At 40.8% G+C, this 21,591-nt stretch overlaps 1 protein-coding gene across 3 annotated transcripts; it reads right to left on the bottom strand.

The window, feature by feature from the left end:
* Window positions 1-18,270: 18,270 nt before the first annotated feature.
* Window positions 18,271-20,749, bottom strand: LOC309508384 (uncharacterized protein). 3 transcript variants are annotated; one of them, XM_082182989.1, is made up of 2 exons: window positions 19,450-20,749; window positions 18,271-19,130 (listed from the first exon to the last, which is right to left on the bottom strand). In XM_082182989.1, the coding sequence occupies exons 1-2, from the start codon at window positions 20,742-20,744 to the stop codon at window positions 18,737-18,739; spliced, it is 1,689 nt and encodes a 562-aa protein (XP_082039115.1). In that variant the 5' UTR covers window positions 20,745-20,749; the 3' UTR covers window positions 18,271-18,736. The 3 variants fall into 3 exon arrangements, with proteins under 3 accessions (XP_082039115.1, XP_082039116.1, XP_082039117.1); XM_082182990.1 differs by having other exon boundaries at window positions 19,498-20,749; XM_082182991.1 differs by having other exon boundaries at window positions 19,654-20,749.
* Window positions 20,750-21,591: the final 842 nt, after the last annotated feature.

The raw sequence follows: 21,591 nt of genomic DNA, 5'->3' as shown, positions 1-21,591 counted from the left end.
GTTCAGACTGATGCTTCAGAGTTCGGTCTGGGGGCTGTACTTTTGCAAGGACAACCTGGTGAGTTACAACCCATTGCCTACATTAGCAGGAAACTTCTTGCCAGAGAATCAAGATACTCAACGGTAGAAAAGGAGTGTCTAGCTGTGAAATGGGCTTTGGATTCCTTTAGATATTACCTGTTGGGTAGAAAATTCACCCTAGAAACTGATCATCGGGCCTTAGCTTGGTTGGGTCGCATGAGAGACACTAATGCCCGTATTACCAAGATGGCGGCGCGAGTACATCGCGAGGCTCGCGGTCTCTCCAGATTCTGCAATTTAGCAGTATTTTTCTTGCTCATTTCGGGTCTGTTCGTGCAGAACAGTTGTGCCTTAACATCGTACACCCAAGGTGAGCTTTTGGATATTGGTTTGCGAATTTCCGACAGTTTTATGGACAACCTTCGACTCCTTCCTGAGATCGCCAAAACACCCGGGGCTATGCACTCTGCCCGGCCGGGCGGAAGTGCTCGCAGGCGGCGTCGAGATCGTAAACAAAGGCGGGGGAAGCGCGGAGGACTAAGAGCTAAGCTAAAGCTAACACCACACCGGCTCTCTTTACCCAGCATTTTCCTTGCCAATGTACGGTCGCTGTTGAACAAAATGGAGGAGATTCGACTCAACATCACATACAGCAAGAGACTTTTGAACTGTAATGTTCTAATTTTCACGGAAACATGGTTAAACAGCGGAATACCGGACAACGCTATTGAGCTAGCGGGACGCCATACATTCCGGGCGGATAGAACATTAGATGGCTCCGGTAAGACCAGAGGTGGTGGATTGTGCATTTACATTAACAAAGCTTGGTGCACAAACTCTGCTATTGTTGGGAGACATTGTTCAGCTAACCTTGAGTTTCTCATGGTTAAATGTAGACCGTTTTATCTACCGCGGGAGTTCACTTCCACTATTATAACTGCAGCCTATATTCCCCCGGATGCTGATGCCAAGTTTGCTATGAAAGAACTTCACGCAGCCATCAGTAAACAACAGACCGTTCACCCGGAAGCTGCGTTTATTGTTGCGGGTGATTTTAATCATTCAAACTTAAAGTCAGTGCTACCGAAATTTCACCAGCATGTTTCCTGTCACACCAGAGGAAACAAAACCTTAGACCATGTTTACACAAACATGGCTGGAGCTTACGTCGCGACACCCCTCCCCCACCTGGGACAGTCAGATCACCTTTCTTTGTTCCTCACCCCCAAATATGCACCTCTCATCAATCGCGTGAAGCCATCAGTGAAGACCATCAAGGTGTGGCCTGTGGGGGCAGATTCCTCACTCCAGGAAAGGTTTCTACACAAAGACTGGAGTATGTTTGCTTCTCAAGCCACCAGTGGCTCTCACACGGACATTGACTGCTACACCTCCTCTGTACTGGATTATATCAATACCACCATTGACAGTGTTACAACCCAGAAGCAGATCACCACATACCCAAATCAGAAGCCATGGATGAACAGGGAAGTGCGACTCCTATTGAAGACACGCAACACTGCCTTCAGATCAGGAGATGCACAAGCCTATAGCACATCCAGAGCAAATCTGAAAAGGGGCATCAAAGAGGCCAAGCACTGCTACAAGCTTAAGATAGAGGGACACTTTTCCAACGCTGACCCTCGGCGCATGTGGCAGGGCATTCAGGCCATCAGTGACTACAAACCCTCTCACTCCACCCCCGCAGCCACTGATGTCAACTTCCTGAACGAGCTAAATGACTTTTATGCTCGCTTTGAAAGAGACAACAGAGAAACTGCCACCAAGCTCAAATCCTCAGCTGACCACCCGCCGATCACACTCTCCTCCACAGATGTCTGCAATGCACTGAGCAGGATCAGCGCGCACAAGGCTGCTGGACCAGACAACATCCCTGGACGCGTACTCAGGGCATGTGCGGAGCAGCTCGCTGGGGTTTTTACAGACATTTTCAACCTGTCTCTTGCCCAAGCAGCTGTACCAACATGCTTTAAATGCACTTCCATTGTGCCAGTGCCAAAACACTCCAGCCCGAAGTGCCTTAATGACTACCGCCCTGTAGCACTCACACCCATCGTAATGAAGTGCTTTGAGCGGCTGGTCCTGGCACACCTAAAAGACTCTCTTCCATCCACATTGGACTCACACCAGTTTGCCTACCGTAGCAATAGGAGCACAGAGGATGCAGTTTCCATGGCACTGCACTCTGTGCTCACACATCTGGACAATAAGAACACTTATGCACGCATGCTGTTTGTTGACTTCAGCTCAGCATTCAACACTGTCATCCCAACTAAGTTAATAGCCAAACTTGGAGACCTGGGCATCAACACCTCCATGTGCAACTGGATTTTGGACTTTTTGACCAACAGACCCCAGAATGTTCGATCAGGCTCCAACTGCTCCACGTCCATCACACTCAACACTGGTGTACCACAGGGCTGTGTGCTAAGCCCGTTTCTCTACTCCCTCTTCACCTCCGACTGCAAGCCTGTGTACGGATCTAATTCCATCGTCAAGTTTGCGGACGACACTACGGTGATTGGTCTCATCAGCAACAACGATGAGACTGCCTATAGGGAGGAGATCAAGCACCTGGCCACATGGTGCACTGAAAATAACCAGCTCCTCAACACCACCAAAACGAAGGAGCTCATCGTGGACTTCAGGAAAGTGTCAAGAGGCACACACGACACCATCCACATCAATGGAATGGCTGTTGAGCGTGTCTCCAGTTTCAAGTTCCTGGGGACCCACATCTCGGCGGACATGACCTGGACAACCAACACCTCCAGCCTGGTCAAGAAGGCTCACCAGCGCCTTTTCTTCCTGAGGACACTGAGGAAGAATCAGCTTTCCTCCACTATCCTGGTGAACTTCTATCGCTGTGCAATAGAAAGCATCCTGACCAACTGTGCTACAGTGTGGTATGGGAGCTGTTCTGTTGCAGAGCGCAAGGCACTGCAGCGGGTGGTGAAAACCGCCCAGCGCATCACTGGGACTCCACTACCTGCCATCGAGCACATCCAGAGGAAACGCTGTCTGCATCGAGCTCGCAGCATCCTTAAGGACTCCTCTCACCCAGCCCACAGACTGTTTTCTCTCCTGCCCTCCGGCAGGCGTTTCAGGTGCCTCCGGACCAGGACCAGCAGACTAAAGAACAGTTTTTTCCCCAGAGCTGTCTCTTTATTAAACTCTAACCCTCATTGATCCCACTCCCCTCATATACTGATTGACTCTCCTCTCCCTCCTCACACCTGCCTCCATTTTGTTATTTGCAATACTATAATGTTCATTTGCACTGCTGACTGTTATTACAGAAACAACTGTTTACATATGCATCTTGCACTACTACCTACTTACCTTGACTGGAATATGCTCAATTTGCACTGCCGACTGTTTATTTACAGTACCGACTGTTTACATATACATTTGCAATACCGTACTTTAACTGTAATATGCAATTACTTCCACTGCACTTTCACTCGGATAGCTTCTGTCCAAACTTTATTTGCACTACTTTAAATCCATTTTTATACTGCTCATTTTAGCCTAACTTATACATATATCTATTTGTAAAATTCTGTTTATAGTAATAGCCATCTGTATATTATGCTCACATTCTGTTTATAGTAACACCCATCTGTATATATATTCATAGTACATATCAGTGATGCGCGGGTCAATGTATAAACAACCCGGACCCGACCGACGTTTTCAACTAACCCGCCCGCAACTCGGACCGCAAAAAAAAAAGAAAGAAAATATTGTACCCGACCCGCTTCCTGACCCGCATTTTTTAAAAGTAGGCTAGTAAATGCATAGCAAGAAATACACATGACAAAGCCAGCACTTTGGTCATTATCTTTCATTATTTCGGCAACTTTGCTCTTTCTGTTTGTGTATTTGCGGAGCTTCCACTCCCCAGTCTTCACCTTTTCTCTTGCCGCCTCCATCTCTACCTGCAGACTGAGCTCGTGCGTCATCTTCGCGCCAGTTATTCAGCCAATAAAGTGTAGGCCTATGTATTTCATAGAAAATTGCATGTGAGCGGAGTGGAGCGGGAGCAAGCGGGCGGATCTTGGACAGAACGCAGAGCGGCATTTTTAAAAGGATGGAGCGTCGCCCTATTTCCCGCTCCAATTTCGCTCCGCGCACACCACCACGATTCTGAAGCATGCTCAGTCAAGCCTGACTCAGTCTACTGTTGATGACTGCAAGATGGATTCTATTTTCAGTCAAAACTCGGCTCAATAATGGAGTTCAAAAAGTAGGCTACTTCAAAAAGGAAAATAAGAAGTCATACAGGTGTAAAACTAACTATTATGTGGTAGAAGAAAACGACATCGTTTCAGTCAATAGGCCTAAAGATTAATTTTGGAATCTAAAAAGACACATCTCTCGAAAACATGCAGTGTGATATGTGAACACGCTGGGAAGAAAGCAAAAGGTTAGCAATTTGAATACGGTAACTTAAAGTGTAGCCTAAATTAAATACAGCGTAAAATGCAAACAATTGATACAAGCCCATTTAAATTTTAATCCTGCGCGCTGCGCACAAGTTCAGTTATAAGAATGTTGTCCTAATAGTTAATTTAGCCTAGGCCTACTTTTAAAACGTTTATGTATATTTATTTTATATTTTTGTTTATATAAATTTTATTTATATTATTAGGCCCATTTATTCGTTTTATTTTACAGCAGTTTGTGTGTACAATGGATATAAGCCCATTTAAATTTTAATCGTGCGCGTTGCACAAAAGTTAACTTGTCAAAATTCTGGCCTAATAGTAAATTTACTTTTAAAATTTTTATGTAGGCTATATTTTTGTTTATATAATTGTTATTCATATTATTAGGCCCATTTATTCGTTTAATTTTACAGGACTTTGTGTAGGCTATATTCCTTCTTACATATAGGCCTAATTTGTCATTTGAAATAAAACATTTCTATTTGAAAAATGTTGTTGTTGCTCATTAGTTCTTTAGGAGGTAAGGCTGTGGTCTAAGCTACAGTGATATAGGCTACATGTATATTTTTTTTCCCCTTTCTGGAGCGAGCGGGGGGCGATTTGAGTGGAGCGCGGATCAAACTGCGTTGAGCGCTGATCGAGCGATAATGAGCGGAGCGGCCTGATGTAGCTTTGAGCGGGGGAGCGGAGGGGTGGACAGTTCCGTGAGCGATGAGCGAAGATTCTCACCGCTCCACTCCGCTTATGCTCTCTATACTACAATATAAATTACAAAGGTTTAATTGGCATCTTTATTTCAAACGACCCGACCGACCGCGACCCGAATATCATAAAAAATATTTTTGGATGACTCGTAACCGCGGGTAACCGCGGGTGACCGCAGGCACCCGCTCATTTCGGATCAACCCGCGCATCACTGGTACATATCTATCTGTAAAATTCTGTTTATAGTAACAGTCATCTGTATATTATATTCAGTACATATCTATCTGTAAAAATTCTGTTTATAGTAATAGCCATCTGTATATTATATTCAGTACATATCTAGCTGTAAATTCTGTTCACAGTAATAGTTATCTGTATATTATATTCAGTACATATCTAGCTGTAAATTCTGTTCACAGTAATAGTTATCTGTATATTATATTCATAGGACAAATCTATCTGTAAATTTTTGTTTATAATAGTATTCAACTCTATATTTATTCAGTACATATCCATGTTCTGCACTTATGGAACCACTGTATATCCTGCACTTGCTGCTATTGCACTTCTGGTTAGACCTAAACTGCATTTCGTTGCCTTGTACCTGTACTTGTGTAATGACAATAAAGTTGAATCTAATCTAATCTAATCTAATTACACGCTGGTCTTTAGCTATACAACCCTTTGACTTTGAAGTATTATATCGGACTGGTCCTGAGAACTGTGCTGCTGATTTTCTCTCTAGGACACCACAGGAGGTGTCCAGGGGAAGGGGGAGGAAATGTCACGGAGCAAACCCGTGATCATGAATGGACTGTATGTAGGTACACCATATCAAACACACAAACATGTGCGGCATTAACGCAGTCTAGTTACTGACACTGATATCCTGGGTATTCAAACTGCAGTGTTGTGAATGTGCAATGTTTGTGCAATACTTGAATGTATTGTGTATAATGTGTTTTAGATATTTGAGAGTACATCGTGTTTGGGTATCATTAGCCGCTAACATTGTTCATTCATCTTTATAGAGAACCACAACACAAATATGTTTGATTTGAAAACTTTATTAAAAATTGTGTAACACATTATTACATATCTAACTTACCTGCTTGGAAAACGCCTGTGACCAAACCTGTATTAGTTTAAGGGCAGAGTATTTAAACATGGTGGACATGCTGCCTGATTGGGAGAAACCATATTGGGTAACTGGGTAGGGGAGGGAGTTTTTCCAAATGTTCCTGTAAAGCAAGGTTTATTGTTAATTCATTGTTTTGCATCATAGTTGCATGTTCTTGTTACTGTGTAATGTAATTATGGATGTTGTTTAATATGCATTAGGTGGTTGAAAGTACATATGTTAGAAAGTAAACTTACCTGTAGAATGGTACATTTCCGGGTGTGGCCTAGACTATAAATGGCTGCCAGAAAGCATGGTGCAGGAGGGTCAGGTTGGTTGTGTGAAGTGGAAGCAAATTCATAGAACCTTGTTCCAGAAAGTTTATTAACCAAACGACACAACTGCTGTTGTGGCTACCTTCCCACAAAAACTTGTAAATATTTATGTTATTTTTTTTATAATTTTTCTTTTTCTTTTTTTGTTTTTTTTGTTTTGTCATTGGATTTGCACTGTCTGCACAATAAATTCACCTTAATTGGGATTTCCTGTCGCACTTGGTCTTATTATGCCTCTGATCGCAAGGGCGATCGCTGAAAGAAAGAAAGAAAGAAAGAAAGAAAGAAAGAAAGATAAGTTAGTTAGAAAGATAGATAGATTAGTAAGAAAGAAAGATAAGTTAGTTAGTTAGAAAGATAGATAGATTAGTTAGAAAGAAAGAAAGATAGATTAGTTAGAAAGATAGATAGATTAGTTAAAAGAAAGAAAGATAGAAAAGTTAGTTAGAAAGATAGATAGATTAGTTAGAAAGATAGATAAGTTAGTTAAAAAGATAGATAGATTAGTAAAAAAGAAAGATAGATAAGTTAGTTAGAAAGATAGATAGATTAGTTAAAAAAGAAAGAAAGATAGATAAGTTAGTTAGAAAGATAGATAGATAAGTTAGTTAGAAAGATAGATAGATTAGTAAGAAAGAAAGATAGATAGATAAGTTAGTTAGAAAGACAGATTCATAAGAAAGATAGATAGATAGATAGATAGATAGATACTGTAGATAGATAGATAGATAAGGTTTGAAGATAGATGGATAGATAAGGTTTGAAGATAGATAGATAGATAGATAGATAGATAGATAAGTTAGAAAGATAGATAGATGGATTAGTTAAAAAGAAAGAAAGATAGAAAAGTTAGTTAGAAAGATAGATAGATTAGTTAGAAAGATAGATAAGTTAGTTAGAAAGATAGATAGATTAGTAAAAAAGAAAGATAGATAAGTTAGTTAGAAAGATAGATAGATTAGTTAAAAAAGAAAGAAAGATAGATAAGTTAGTTAGAAAGATAGATAGATTAGTAAGAAAGAAAGAAAGATAGATAAGTTAGTTAGAAAGAGAGATTCATAAGATAGATAGATAGATAGATAAGGTTTGAAGATAGATAGATGGATAGATAAGGTTTGAAGATAGATAGATAGATAGATAGATAGATAGATAGATAAGTTAGAAAGAAAGAAAGAAAGACAGATAGATGGTTAGAAAGAAAGATTAGTTAGAAAGAAAGAAAGAAAGAAAGAAAGAAAGAAAGAAAGAAAGATTAGTTAGAAAGAAAGATAGAAAAAAGCAATAAAGATAGTAAGAAAGAAAGATTAGTTAGAAAGAAAGAACAAATATTGATTAGAAAGAAAGAAAGATTGATTAGTTAGAAAGAAAGAAATATAGATTAGTTAAAAAGGAAAAAAGAAAGAAAGATAGATAGATTCGTTAGAAAGAAAGAAAGAAAGAGAGAGAAAGAAAGAAAGAGAAAGAAAGATAGATAAAGTTAGAAAGACAGATGGATTATTTAGAAAGAAAGAAAGATTGATTAGAAAGAAAGAGAAAGAAAGAAAGATTAGTTAGAAAGAAAGAGAAAAAAGCAAGAAAGAGTAAGAAAGATTAGTTAGAAAGAAAGAAAAAAATATTAATTATAAAGAAAGAAAGAAAGAAAGAAAGAAAGATTGATTAGTTAGAAAGAAAGAAAGATAGATAGATTAGTTAAAAAGAAAGAAAGAAAAAAGAAAGATAGATAGATTGATAGATAGATAGATAGATAGAGATTAGTTAGAAAGAAAGAAAAAGAGAGAAAGAGAGAAAGAAAGAAAGAAAGAAAGAAAGAAAGAAAGAAAGAAAGAAAGAAAGAAAGAAAGAAAGATGGATTAGTTAGAAATGAAGAAAGATAGATTAGTTAGAAAGAAATATTGATTAGAAAGAAATAAAGATTGATTAGTTAGAAAGAAAGATAGATAGCTTAGTTACAAAGAAAGAAATGGAGAGAGAAAGAAAGATTGAGTAGTTAGAAATAAATAAAGAAAACCTCTAAAGCTACATGAAATAGCTTTTTATAGCTCAATATTCACCTTTACGTTTAACCCTTGTGTGCTGTTCATATGATTGTTATTCAGCCAGTGTTCGTGGGTCTGGTGGACCCGCTGCATGTTTGGGTTTTTAATTCAACACAATAAAAATGTTTATGTTAACATACTCAACAGATGTTTACTTCATCCCAATTACAAGCAATATAAACTGCATATATGGTTAATATTCTCTCTTTACCTTTGTTAGATCACATTTAAGAATTACAACAGGGAACAGCAGGGGTAGAAATACAAAACTCCCTCTCGCACTCACACTCTCTCACACTTACACACAATCTCTCTCACACGTACGCACACACTCACGCACACACACACACACACACACACACACACACACACACACACACACACACACACACACACACACACACACACACACACACACACACACACACACACACACACACACACACGCACACACACACACACACACACACACACACACACACGCAACACAACACACACACACACTCACTCACTCACTTGGATATGTGGTTTACGGGGACTCTCCATAGGCGTAATGGTTTTTCTAATGTACAAACTGTATAATCTATCCCCCTAACCCTACCCCTAAACCTACCAATCACAGAAAACTTTTGGCCTTTTTTGAATTTCAAAAAACACCATTTAGTATGTTTTTTAAGCCGTTTGGTTTATGAGGACACAGATGTCCTCATAAACCACATTTCAGAACACCGGCAAACACTGACATACCTGGTTTAGGAGCAGAACTGTAATCATGTTCAGTCATCACCACCGAAGCTGCAACCTCCTCCATCGCCTCTTCCTCGTCATGGCAGGGACTGCTCCAGAGGAAGGGCTGGGCAAATGTCATGGCCTATGTGAGTTGATGCTCTTTTATAAGCGGACTCCCTTCTTGGCAGTCCCCAGTTGTTCCACTGGAAACGGGAGGGCACAGACCAGGGCTGGACTGGCCATCGGGCATACCGGGCATTTGCCCGGTGGGCCGACGTGCTTTTTGGGCCGATACATCTCATACTCATACATAATTTGTATTATTATTATTTTTTTATTTTTTTTTAACGGCCCATAAAATTTGTACATCGGCAGCCCATTCGTTTTGTTTTATTTTGCTTAATTGGCGGCGCTGGGTTTGTGTAATGCAGTGGTAACGCCGGTGTAATGCAGTGGTCAAAAAAAGTCAGTGTTAGTTTTTTTGTTTTTTCTGACAGACCAGCCCATGAAACACGTAGATCAGCGGCCCATTGGTTCTTTTCTTGATTGACACTGGGCTGGCCCAATCACAACTTTAACCCTCTGAGGTCGGCAAACGCGCCCCGCGTTTTGCTGGATTTTCTTCACATTGTAGTACAATAAACTTAAATTACTCCGTCATTTATGGTTATACAGAAAAAATAAATATAAAAAAAGAATCTGTGATATTTCTACTTTTGTATGTGTCCACTTACAATCAAATCAAAACATTGTGCTTTTGTAAAATAAAGAAAATAAACAGGGTGTGCGTTCTGCCTCTCCATCGCAGTGAACTTTTTTTTCTTGAGCACGTCTATAAACTGAAACAAAACTCAGTGAATACTTGTCACACATTTATGAGCCATATACCTTTATACACATTTAAGTGTGTACTTTTAAATGATCGGATTCAAACTGAAAACAAATATTCTCTGTTTAAGTAATTTGTATAAAACCAACAGGATGTCCAGTATCTCAAACGCTTGTTAATTATTTTTTAATTCGGCCACGCCCACTCGCGCAAAAGAGATTCACATGCAAATCTCCACATGGAACGCGAACGCCCTCGTTACCTCAAACACAAAACACCAAAACACTTCACAAGTCTCTGCTTTTCGTCGAGTTTGGAAGACGCGCTGTGAGCTTACATTGGATTTACATCAGAAGAAGAACGCGATTTGAAGACAAGAAAGATGTAAGGTAAGAAATTCTTACTTATTAGTTTATGGTATTGTTGCATAAACTTCACATTGCAGTTGAACTGTTGCTAGATATATGGTGAATATTATACTATTTAGACCCGTGTTTACTGTTAAATACTGTTTGTGGATATCTGCTCAAACATAGATATGTATAACCATAATGTTTAATATTTTGGAGCGCGATGGCGTTTGAATGTATCATATTTAGGAGCGCGCTGTGGGTTTGAATGTATCATATTTTGGAGCGCGCTGTGCGTTTGAATGTATCATATTTTGGAGCGCGCTGTGCGTTTGAATGTATCATATTTTGGAGCGCGATTGCGTTTGAAAGGAAAAATGCACCAAACATTAGGCTTTATGTTTTTACTATTATCTCATTTCATATCATCATAACGAATGGAAACATTTGAAGTAACATAAGATAATCAATATATTTTTCTCTAGCATTGTTACTGAAATCTTTTGGAAGATTTATAGGCTGCTTTGTAAAATAAAATTATTTTATGCAGTACTGCACATAGCTTATGCCTACAAGGCAACCCACAAACATGGTGTTCATTATATTATATATTGTTGGAAACATTTGTGTGTGTGTGTGTGTGTGTGTGTATTCTGTGAATTTTAAAAAGCAATTTTAACCAGAAAAATCTAAAATGTATTCCCAAAATCGTGCAGGCCTAGTTTCTCTTGATACCAGTATGTTCACTTTTTTTCTTTTCTTTCAGGGACCAGATGCAACTGAGTCCTGCTGACTTCAACATTCACATGAGTCTCTGTATATGAACATGGTAAAGTGAAAATCAAACACCTTGGAAATGAAAGGTATGTACAATGTTTTTAGGAATGGCACAAAGGTCTCTGTCTTTGGATCATTGTTTTCAATGTGCTTTTTTGTCATTTGTTGTGTATTTTTGGATTAGGTTGTGTTGTAAATAAATCCAAACAATCTAAAAGCCATTCTTTTTAAAATCTCCTCATTCTTTGTGCAAGGTTGCTCTGAATGACAGGGCCTGATAGCTCCTAATAGGGCAGTTAGGGGAGTGTCTTTGTCTTTCTCAGGTGTGAAAAGCTTACATATTAATGAGCTCCCGCATAAAGCTTTCTCACACAAAACACGTCGTAAAAATTTTAAATCAATATATTGTCTTATCTGAATGAGCAGTCAGGGTGATTTTCACATAGTTTTGGAGCAAATATTCTAGGCTACGTCATACAATTTTCAAAAGTCTTGTGAAGAAATAATCAGTATGGGTTTCATGGCCTTATTTCAGTGAGAATTTTTTTTTGTATTTTCACAAACCACGCATAAATGTCATTATCTCAAAACTACAAACTTTTACATACATGCTGCTGATATATTATTGTAGCAGAGTTTGTGCTGAATACAGTGTAATTAGACTTTAGCCATGAAAATGTCACTAGTAACAGAAAAAAACACAAATGTCAGAGCATGTCAGAACACCTCCAGGGCCCAGAAAACAGCTCAGACCTCAGAGGTTTAAACGAGTGAGCGAGCGTGCAGCAGTGTCAGTGTGTATCTGTCAACATAGTCTGCGAAATGGAGAAGAAATGCAAGGATTGTGCAGAGAAATCGTGTGAAAAAATAGAACCAGGCCCTTAAAGCAGACACTGTAAAATGTGTCAAAATATATGCTTTCTGCCCTTCATCAGATCCAGTGATGATGATGATAGTGAGGAGGATCAGGAGAGAGATGAGAAAGTGTAGAGCCTGCGGTAAGCAGAACTATTTTCAAAACACTTAAGCTATGTCATGATCGAGTGTAGGAACCCATAACCCAGTTACAGATTATTTCCACATTGCATAGTTGACGATTACATAGACAGTATATAAAGACGATTACCGCAATTCACTAGAAATTTAATGAGAGGCGTTTGTAAACCATGTTTTCCGCCAAAATAAAAGCTTGATGCAGTTTGCGTCAAAATAAAAGATCATGTGCTTATCTTTTTCAAGTATAGAAATTGGAACAAAACTAATTATGAAAGTTTCCTTTATTTTTTAGTGCATTTGTTTTACAAAATATGGCTATTACTGTCATTGGATTAATATTATAACTAGTATTATGTAGTAGGTGTAATGTAAATAGACACTGTAACTAAAAGAGGTTTGAATTTTTCGTTTAATTTGCACACTGAATATGGGTTGGAGCTTTTAATTTTGAACTCTCAAAGTGCACCAGATTGATGAATTTAACATTAAAATGCACAAAATTTTCTCACGGGGAGGCATGCCCCCGGACCCCCCTAGAAGAATCAAGGTCCACCCACCACAGTTTTACCAAAAATCCTGTGAGAAACACTGGTATTGCTATGCCATTGCAGCTTAAAGATTGTTTTAGGATTCATCACTGTGGAGTATAGTTCAACTGTATTATTAATAAATGTCAAATTTTCACTCGTTCCTATACTCACTCATTACATGGCATTAGTGGTTTTAAGGAATAGGAGTTGGTATGCATATAATTAAGGGCGTGCAAAGATGGGTGGTGTTTATGATCATATAGTGGGCCAGTCTGGGCCAAAATGCCCGGGCCGATTTTTTTGTCCCAGTCCAGCCCTGGCACAGACCCGATTTTCAGATGCTTGATGCGACTCCTTTTTTTTCCACCCATGGTCGCAATCAGTGACTGGATGGACTGCCGTGAAAGTCGGAGGTTGGGGCGGAGGTCAGCTCCATCTTAAAAATATAGATGAAGAATTGGCACAGCAGCATTGAGGTGGCAGTAGGTTGTAGGGCTCACAATCTGTAAACGTGTATGTCGTTTATTTTAGAATACAATTTGAATCGACAAGACACTTGTTTTCTGTGTTGGCTTATTTATAAATATAATATGTAAGTATTTATATGTATGATCCATTTCTTATGTATGATGTGTATATATTGTTAAGTGAACATGCAATTTATTCTCTTATAATGCCTCATATATATAGGCTGATATGATATTATCCACAATTGTAACTTTGTAAGTGGAATATATATGCAATTTATTCTGTATTAACCAATGACTTTCATGTATAAGCTTATGTATGTTATTAACCAAGTTTATGATTTAGTAAGAAAGAGTGTTGTATAAGAAAGACACTGCAACTGGTTTTGTAAAAGTCTTTATTGAGAATCTGTTTTATTAAGAAAGACATCACAACTTGTTTTTGTAATAACCTTTTATTGTAGTAATGCATGCAAGAAACGACAATGATGTACTCATAGTAAAACATTTAATTAGTAGATAGAAGTAACACTAAGCAGTAAAAAGCATGTATCTTAGCAAAGTAGAAATGGCAAGCATTACCCGTTTGATGAGGAGCATGATGCGCAGGAGAAAGGCAGATGGTCCAGAACAGCAAGCAAAGGAGAACAAAGGAAAGAGCTTTATATATGGAGTTTGCAAGGGGGTTTCCAGAACTGAGGACAGTTCAAGACTTCGGATTGGACAGATTGTCTGTAAAGGACTGAATCTGTGCGGAGGGCGTGTGGACTATAAAAAGTATTGTAAGGAATGTCAAAGTCAGACGCTGGTTCACCAAGGACGGCCTCTCCGGTGTTAGATGCCTTGCCATTGCGCCTGAAGATGAAAGCTTGCAAATTATTTGATTTTGATTTACTTTTATTTTTATTTTATATATTAGTACCTTTTATGTAAACTAGTTAACCTGTATTTAATAAAAAATACATCTAATTTAAATTAAGAAGCTCACCTGCCTTAAGTCTCTGTTTTACAAAAGATTGAGCTGAACTAAACCACGGACCAGTCTTTCGACTGAATTGTAAGTATGGAAATTTATGTACTTATTGTTTAGAACGAATTCGACTGACTTTACCTAACCTGAGAATAAACAAAATAAGGTAGAAGGTGTCTATATTTAAGACCCGAACAAGGGGTTAAATTAAGCACCATAAAACATGGCGCCCAACATGAAAGGGGCAGATTGATTATCGATCCCTGGCCAAGATCGGTGATCAATTGCTCAAAAAACTAAGATAGTCGTGTAATATACACGAGAGTGTAGAGCTAAATAGGAAAGGATAATAAACCCTAAAAGCAAGAAAGAGCTGTGGAGGTTTATTTAGCCGATAAAGATGTGAGATAAATCTTATACGGCAGGTCTCAGAGAGGCTAGGAAAGCCAAAGAGACAGGGTTTCTGTGAAGGGGGGGGGAAGCCTCCTGAATACAGAGCCAGACTATTCATTCAAGTTAATACGAGTGATCCTCGCGTACTTGTAGTGGAGAAAAGTGAAATATTAAGACAACCCAGAGGGGTTGGATAGACACTAGGACCGCTGTATAAATTACACGGTTGAAAGTGAAATCTTACATAAGTTTGATTAGAAAAAGAGAGAAATCCTAAATCCTAAAGCTCGATAAAAATAATAATTCAAAGAAGAATTATTAAAACAATCCACTAGAAGGAAATAGAAGGATTGTGTGAATAGTAGTGTAAGAATCTCAAGGAATGAGATGTATATTGGATAAAAGGGTATCCAATATACTAAAATAATTCATAGAAGAATTATTGAAAGCTCATAGAAGAGCTAAGTGCATGCACACACTACTATATATCTCTACGAAAAAGTGAGAAGATAATTCAAATAAGAATTATAGTAGCAAACTTAGAGAAGTTTGAGTAAGTAGTAGAGATAGACTAAATCTAAGGAAGATTTAGTGTGAGCTGTATAAACCATCTAACAAAGTGCACATTGTTGGATGGAGAGGACAGCAAGAAACCCATATACTTTTGGTTATAAAAGAGTACTTGAATGGGAAGGAGAAGCGTTGAGAGCGAATACATCAGCAATAGAAATAAATAATGATTTGTTTGTGCTTTGGCTTCCATCCAGAGACCAATTGAGTGAAAGAAAATGTAATGAGACCGAGGTAGCCACCTCAGTAATACGGTGGATAGAAATAATAAAAAGTGAAAGAAATAGAAGTAGAAGTTTATGATGGGTTGTTACAGAATACCAGAGGAGGAATGATAGTCCTGAATGGTAATAAAGAGAACGGGGCTGCATAAGTGATTCAGAATATGTTAGGAGCACAAGCCCTGAAAGAAATTAAAAAGGAAAAGGGAGATTGAAAGTGAAATCCCGGGGGACAGTAAGAATAGTTCTGGTGCACCCCACTGGAATGTTGTAAAAGCTGTGATGGCAGATTGTAGAACAAAATTATGTACTAAATGCTCAGAGTCAAAAGCTGAATTAAAGATGTAGTCCTCAATTCAAAATGAAATTAGTGGAAAGGTTATAATAATGAATTTAACCTTAATGGGGACAGGACAGTTTAAACATTCAGTAATAGCTGTGATTAATGACAGGAATAATAGAGAATTCAAAAGAGGATTTTTAACTCATAGAGAGGAGTTTAAGCAAGCGTATAATAAAATAAGAGTAACAACAATGACTGCCGTAATAGCAGTCTCTAAGTTATAGAGAGATAGACAGAGGTCTAGGGAGTTTGAAAACGGCTCAGACGGAAAGCAGGAAAATGAGTTATATTCATCAATAGTAAATACAGAAAGTGAAAATAGTGAAACAAAGACATGGATATGGAAAAGACTATGGAAAATAAATAAATAAATAAATAAATAGATCAATTGCAGTTGAAAAGAAGAACTAAAGAATTCAAAATTAGGAGTTAAAGGAAATACATAGGAATCCTAGCAATGAAAAGAGCGCTGATAAGAAACTGGGAAAAGGAGATAGTTCCTGACATAGACTTGACTTATGAGCAAGAGACACAGCCGAATACCTCTGGCTTAAAATAATAGTTAAAGAAAAGGGATTGTGAAAGTCAGGAGAATAGAATAATATGATACAATCATATTTTAAGTATGAATTTAAGAGAAGAATAATGAGAGAAATATAAAAAATTATAAAACCATTAAACACTAGAAGTAAAGAGACTAAAAAGAATGCTGGAAACAAGGAAAAAGTCAGCGAGCAATAAAGCTCTTAAACTCAGAGATATCTGAGAACTAGGAGAGTGTAGAAGTAAAGCAGAGAAAGGACGATAGAGGGGGACCTTTGACTTCTGTTAGGAAAGGAATCCAGTCGGACAACTGGAGTTTAGAAACCTAAAGAAAAGTGAAGAGAAATTATTGGAGCCGTAACAGATGTGGCCAGAAAACAGATAGGATTAAAATGGTTATCAATACAGGATGAAATACCTATAACAGATAGAGTAATGTTACTAAGAGAAGTAGGTCGGAAAATAACAAGGTTGATAAATTTGTAATGATCCTGAACACTGTAACTAAAAAACAGATAGAGGAAAATATAGCTGAGTATGATTTAAGCTATCAGCATGTGAGAATAGTGAGGAAAACAGAATAAATTAAGATAGAAACAAAAATTAATCCTTTCATAGCACAAAGTGTCAAGATGGATGAAGAAATGACATACAATACCTGTTTTCAAGTGAAACGGAGAGATGGAAATGAGTTTAGTATAGCCTACTTAAAACACTTAGTGTATTTTAATTCCCTGTTGTCACTGTAAAGACGATTTAGAACAATCTACATTGTTAAAAGCACTAAATGAATGAAGGTAACTTGACTTGACTGGAGACAGAAGAATAGAATATAAAGGCACGACAGAACATAATGCAGGAATTTGTGAGGATGAAAATGGTATACAATAGACAAGTTATATCTAATGATAAATTGAAAGAGATAACCCTAGAACAAAGACAAGTGATGAGTGAAATAGAAAATTCAAGTATAAAAAGACTTAAACAGAATAAATTGTCAATAAAAAGTAAAATAAAGCTTGATGAATAAAAAGAGCAATAGATAAAAAGAAGGACAGGATACATTGACAAATGCTTAGCCTATAAAAAAAGAAAAGAAAAAAGAAAAACATTTGTGATTAAAAGATATAATTAAATTGAATTTTAAAGATATGGTATTAAAGGTTAGATTAAAGAGAACATAATCTTAATTATTAAAAAAGATGGAAACTCCTTTGTTAATGGAAAAATACATTTATTTTAAATGAAGTTGCTCAGGTATCCTCAACAACAGAGCCAATGCAATTTACAGATAATATCTTTATTTAAAGAAAAAGAAGAAAGGAGAGGAGAGAGTAGGAGAGAAGAATTCGGCATTAAAATAATAGAGAGTGCAGATAATTTGCATGAAGGAAGAGACTTAAAGAAAGTCTTGAGATTAAAAGTAAATATTGAACAAGAATATAAATGAAAATGGAATAAAGTTTATTAGTAATTAGTGAAGCATATACTCATAAAAAACTGAGTAAGATACATAAATTAAAAAGATAATATCTAATTAATATAATTGATAAAGAAAAATTAAATAAGGCAATACAAGAGTTATTAGAGCATATTGAAACCGTGAAAGAAAGGCTTTAAGTTAATTGGCTTACCAGGGCTGGATAATAAATAAATAAATAAATAAACAAAGTGTAGTAATGGCAGATATGGTTCATTTAGGATCTGAGGTCTCTGTAAGAAACAAAATAATTAATAAATTAGTGAAAGAGCAGATAACAGGTCTAAGAACCCCCAGAGAACATTAGAAAGATACAAAAAGAGGTAAAGGGGCTTATGAATTATATGAGAGATATAATTCCTGAATTTAATTAGAAAGCTAGTGTTACGGACTGTTCCGAGACACGAAGGTTTAGATCCAAGTGCAGCTTTATTTGAGGGCAATCCAGAGGCGTAATCCAAGATACAGGCAAGGGTCATACACAGATAGGCAGTCCAACAAAAGAAACAAACAAACAAACAAACAAACAAACAAACAAAACAGGCAGGGACCAGAGGCAAGAGAGTAATCCAGGGAACAGGGCAAGATATCCAAAAACCAAGAGACAAGGAAACCAAGAGAATGCTCAGAATTGCAGTGTAACACTAAAACAAGACTTCGCGGTGAGTGAATGAACATGGTATAAATAGACAGACTAACAGGGTGATGGGACACAGGTGAATGCAATCAGTGATAATGAGGTACAGGTGACTGTGATGAGTGATCAGAGATGAGTCCGGGCAGTGAGTATGGGAAATGTAGTCTGAGAGTGAACGTGAGTGTCTGATGTGGAGTGCCCTCTGGTGGCTTTCAAGGGTACTCCAGCTGGTGACCGTTACATAGCCCCCCCTTTAAGGAGCGGATTCCAGACGCTCCTAAATTGTCCAGGAGGGTGGTGGAGCGGAGGCGGACCCGGGGGCGGGATGGAGGGCCAGGCCCGTGGAGCGGAAGAGGACCTGGAGACTGTGGCGATGCAGGCAGTGCAGGTGACCAGGGCGGAGCTGGCAGTGCAGGCGACCGGGGCGGAGCAGGCAGTGCAGGCGACCGGGGCGGAGCAGGCAGTGCAGGCGACCGGGGCGGAGCAGGCAGTGCAGGCGACCGGGGCGGAGCAGGCAGTGCAGGCGACCCTTCAGGTGGCCAGGGCGGAGCAGGCGACCCTTCAGGCGGAGCAGACGACCCTTCAGGCGGCCAGGGCTGAGCAGTCCTGAATGGTAATAAAGAGAACGGGGCTGCATAAGTGATTCAGAATATGTTAGGAGCACAAGCCCTGAAAGAAATTAAAAAGGAAAAGGGAGATTGAAAGTGAAATCCCGGGGGACAGTAAGAATAGTTCTGGTGCACCCCACTGGAATGTTGTAAAAGCTGTGATGGCAGATTGTAGAACAAAATTATGTACTAAATGCTCAGAGTCAAAAGCTGAATTAAAGATGTAGTCCTCAATTCAAAATGAAATTAGTGGAAAGGTTATAATAATGAATTTAACCTTAATGGGGACAGGACAGTTTAAACAGGGCGGAGCAGACGACCCTTCAGGCGGCCAGGGCGGAGCAGACGACCAGGGCGGAGCAGACGACCAGGGCGGAGCAGACGATCCTTCAGGTGGCCAGGGCGGAGAAGACGACCCTTCAGGCGGCCAGGGCGGAGAAGACGACCCTTCAGGCGGCCAGGGCGGAGCAGACGACCCTTCAGGCGGCCAGGGCGGAGCAGACGGCCAGGGCGGAGAAGACGACCCTTCAGGCGGCCAGGGCGGAGCAGACGACCAGGGCGGCGGAGACGACCCTTCGGGCGGCCAGGGCGGCGGAGACGACCCTTCGGGCGGCCAGGGCGGAGACTTTCCCTCGGGCGGCCAGGGCGGAGACGACCCCTCGGGCGGCCATGGCGGAGACGACCCCTCGGGCGGCCATGGCGGAGACGACCCCTCGGGCGGCCATGGCGGAGACGACCCCTCGGGCGGCCATGGCGCTGGAACAGACACCACCGGCTCAGGCGCTGGAACAGACACCACCGGCTCAGGAGCAGGAACAGACACCACCGGCTCAGGAACAGGAACAGACACCACCGGCTCAGGAACAGACACCACCGGCTCAGGAACAGACACCACCGGCTCAGGAACAGACACCACCGGCTCAGGAACTGACACCACCGGCTCAGGAACTGACACCACCGGCTCAGGAACAGATACAGACACCTGTTCAGGAACATAAACAAACACCGGCTTCAGCACAGTGTCCGGGGTTCCAACCGGACTGGAGGCTGCCATCTTGGTAGTGTGTGCAGCCCAGGCACGCCAGACAGCAACCAAATAAAAAGTGAAGACAGCCCTCTGGGCCGTGGCAGGGCTGACGGGTACAGCCTCCGGCACAGGAATAGTCTCTGGATCGACAGATGTGACGTGGACAGTCTCTGGATCGGCAGACGTGACGTGGACAGTCTCTGGATCAGCAGACGTGACGTGAACAGTCTCTGGATCAGCAGACTTGCTGTGTCTCTTCCACGCATGCAATACCGCCACTGCGTAAAAGAGGAAGACAGCCCTCCTGGCCATGGCAGGACTGATGGTGGGCAGTTCCGAGACAATCCTCTTGTCCGAAGACACAGGCTCGGCGGCAGCCATCTTGTCCGAAGACACAGGCTCAGCGGTGGCCATCTTGTCCGACGACACAGGCTCGGCAGACGTGACGTGAACAGGCTCGGCGGCAACCATCTTGTCCGCAGACACTGGATCCGGCTCGGCAGCGGCCATCTTGTCCGAAGACACAGGCGTGGAGTCGGCCATCTTGTCCGAAGACACTGGCGTGGAAGGCGTGGAGTCGGCCATCTTGTCCGAAGACACTGGCGTGGAAGGCGTGGAGTCGGCCATCTTGTCCGAAGACACTGGCGTGGAAGACGTGACGTGAAGCTCTGGCTCTGGCTCGGCAGGACTGACGTGAAGCTCTGGCTCTGGCTCGGCAGGACTGACGTGAAGCTCTGGCTCTGGCTCGGCAGGACTGACGTGAAGCTCTGGCTCTGGCTCGGCAGGACTGACGTGAAGCTCTGGCTCAGGATCAGCGCGCTCTGAGCTTGACGGGACCAGCGGCGGTGAGGGCTTTGAGCTGGGTAGGGCCAGCGGCGAAGAGGACTCTGAGCTGGTTAGGACCAGCGATGAAGAGGGCTCTGAACTGGACGGAACCAGCGGCGAAGAGGGCTCTGAGCTGGGCAGGACCAGCGGCGAAGAGGGCTCTGAGCTGGACGGAACCAGCGATGAAGAGGGCTCTGTGCTGGACGGGACCAGCGGCGAAGAGGGCTCTGTGCTGGACGGGACCAGCGGCGAAGAGGGCTCTGTGCTGGACGGGACCAGCGGCGAAGAGGGCTCTGTGCTGGACGGGACCAGCGGCGAAGAGGGCTCTGTGCTGGACGGGACCAGCGGTGCAGGCTCTAGCTTGGCAGGCATGTCGCTTGCTGTCTCAGGCGCGGCAGGCAGGGATGGAAATTAGCACCCGCCACCAGCCAAATGCGGGTGATTTTGTGTTGTGGCAGGTAAATTCGCTTCACCTACCGGCCACCGTGGCGGGTAAATAAAAATATACTGTTTCACACAGACGGCGGACACTTTTAGAGGACATAAGTGTACGCCGAAATAAAGTCTTTCACCTCAGAAAAACGGTGTTTCTTGTCCTGTCACGTCA

The sequence above is a fragment of the Leuciscus leuciscus genome, assembly GCF_965113295.1.
Source record: "Leuciscus leuciscus genome assembly, chromosome: 10".
NCBI classification, from domain to species: Eukaryota; Metazoa; Chordata; class Actinopteri; order Cypriniformes; family Leuciscidae; genus Leuciscus; species Leuciscus leuciscus.
Note: the sequence above shows the minus strand (reverse complement) of the source record. Positions and strands in the feature narration are given on the sequence as shown.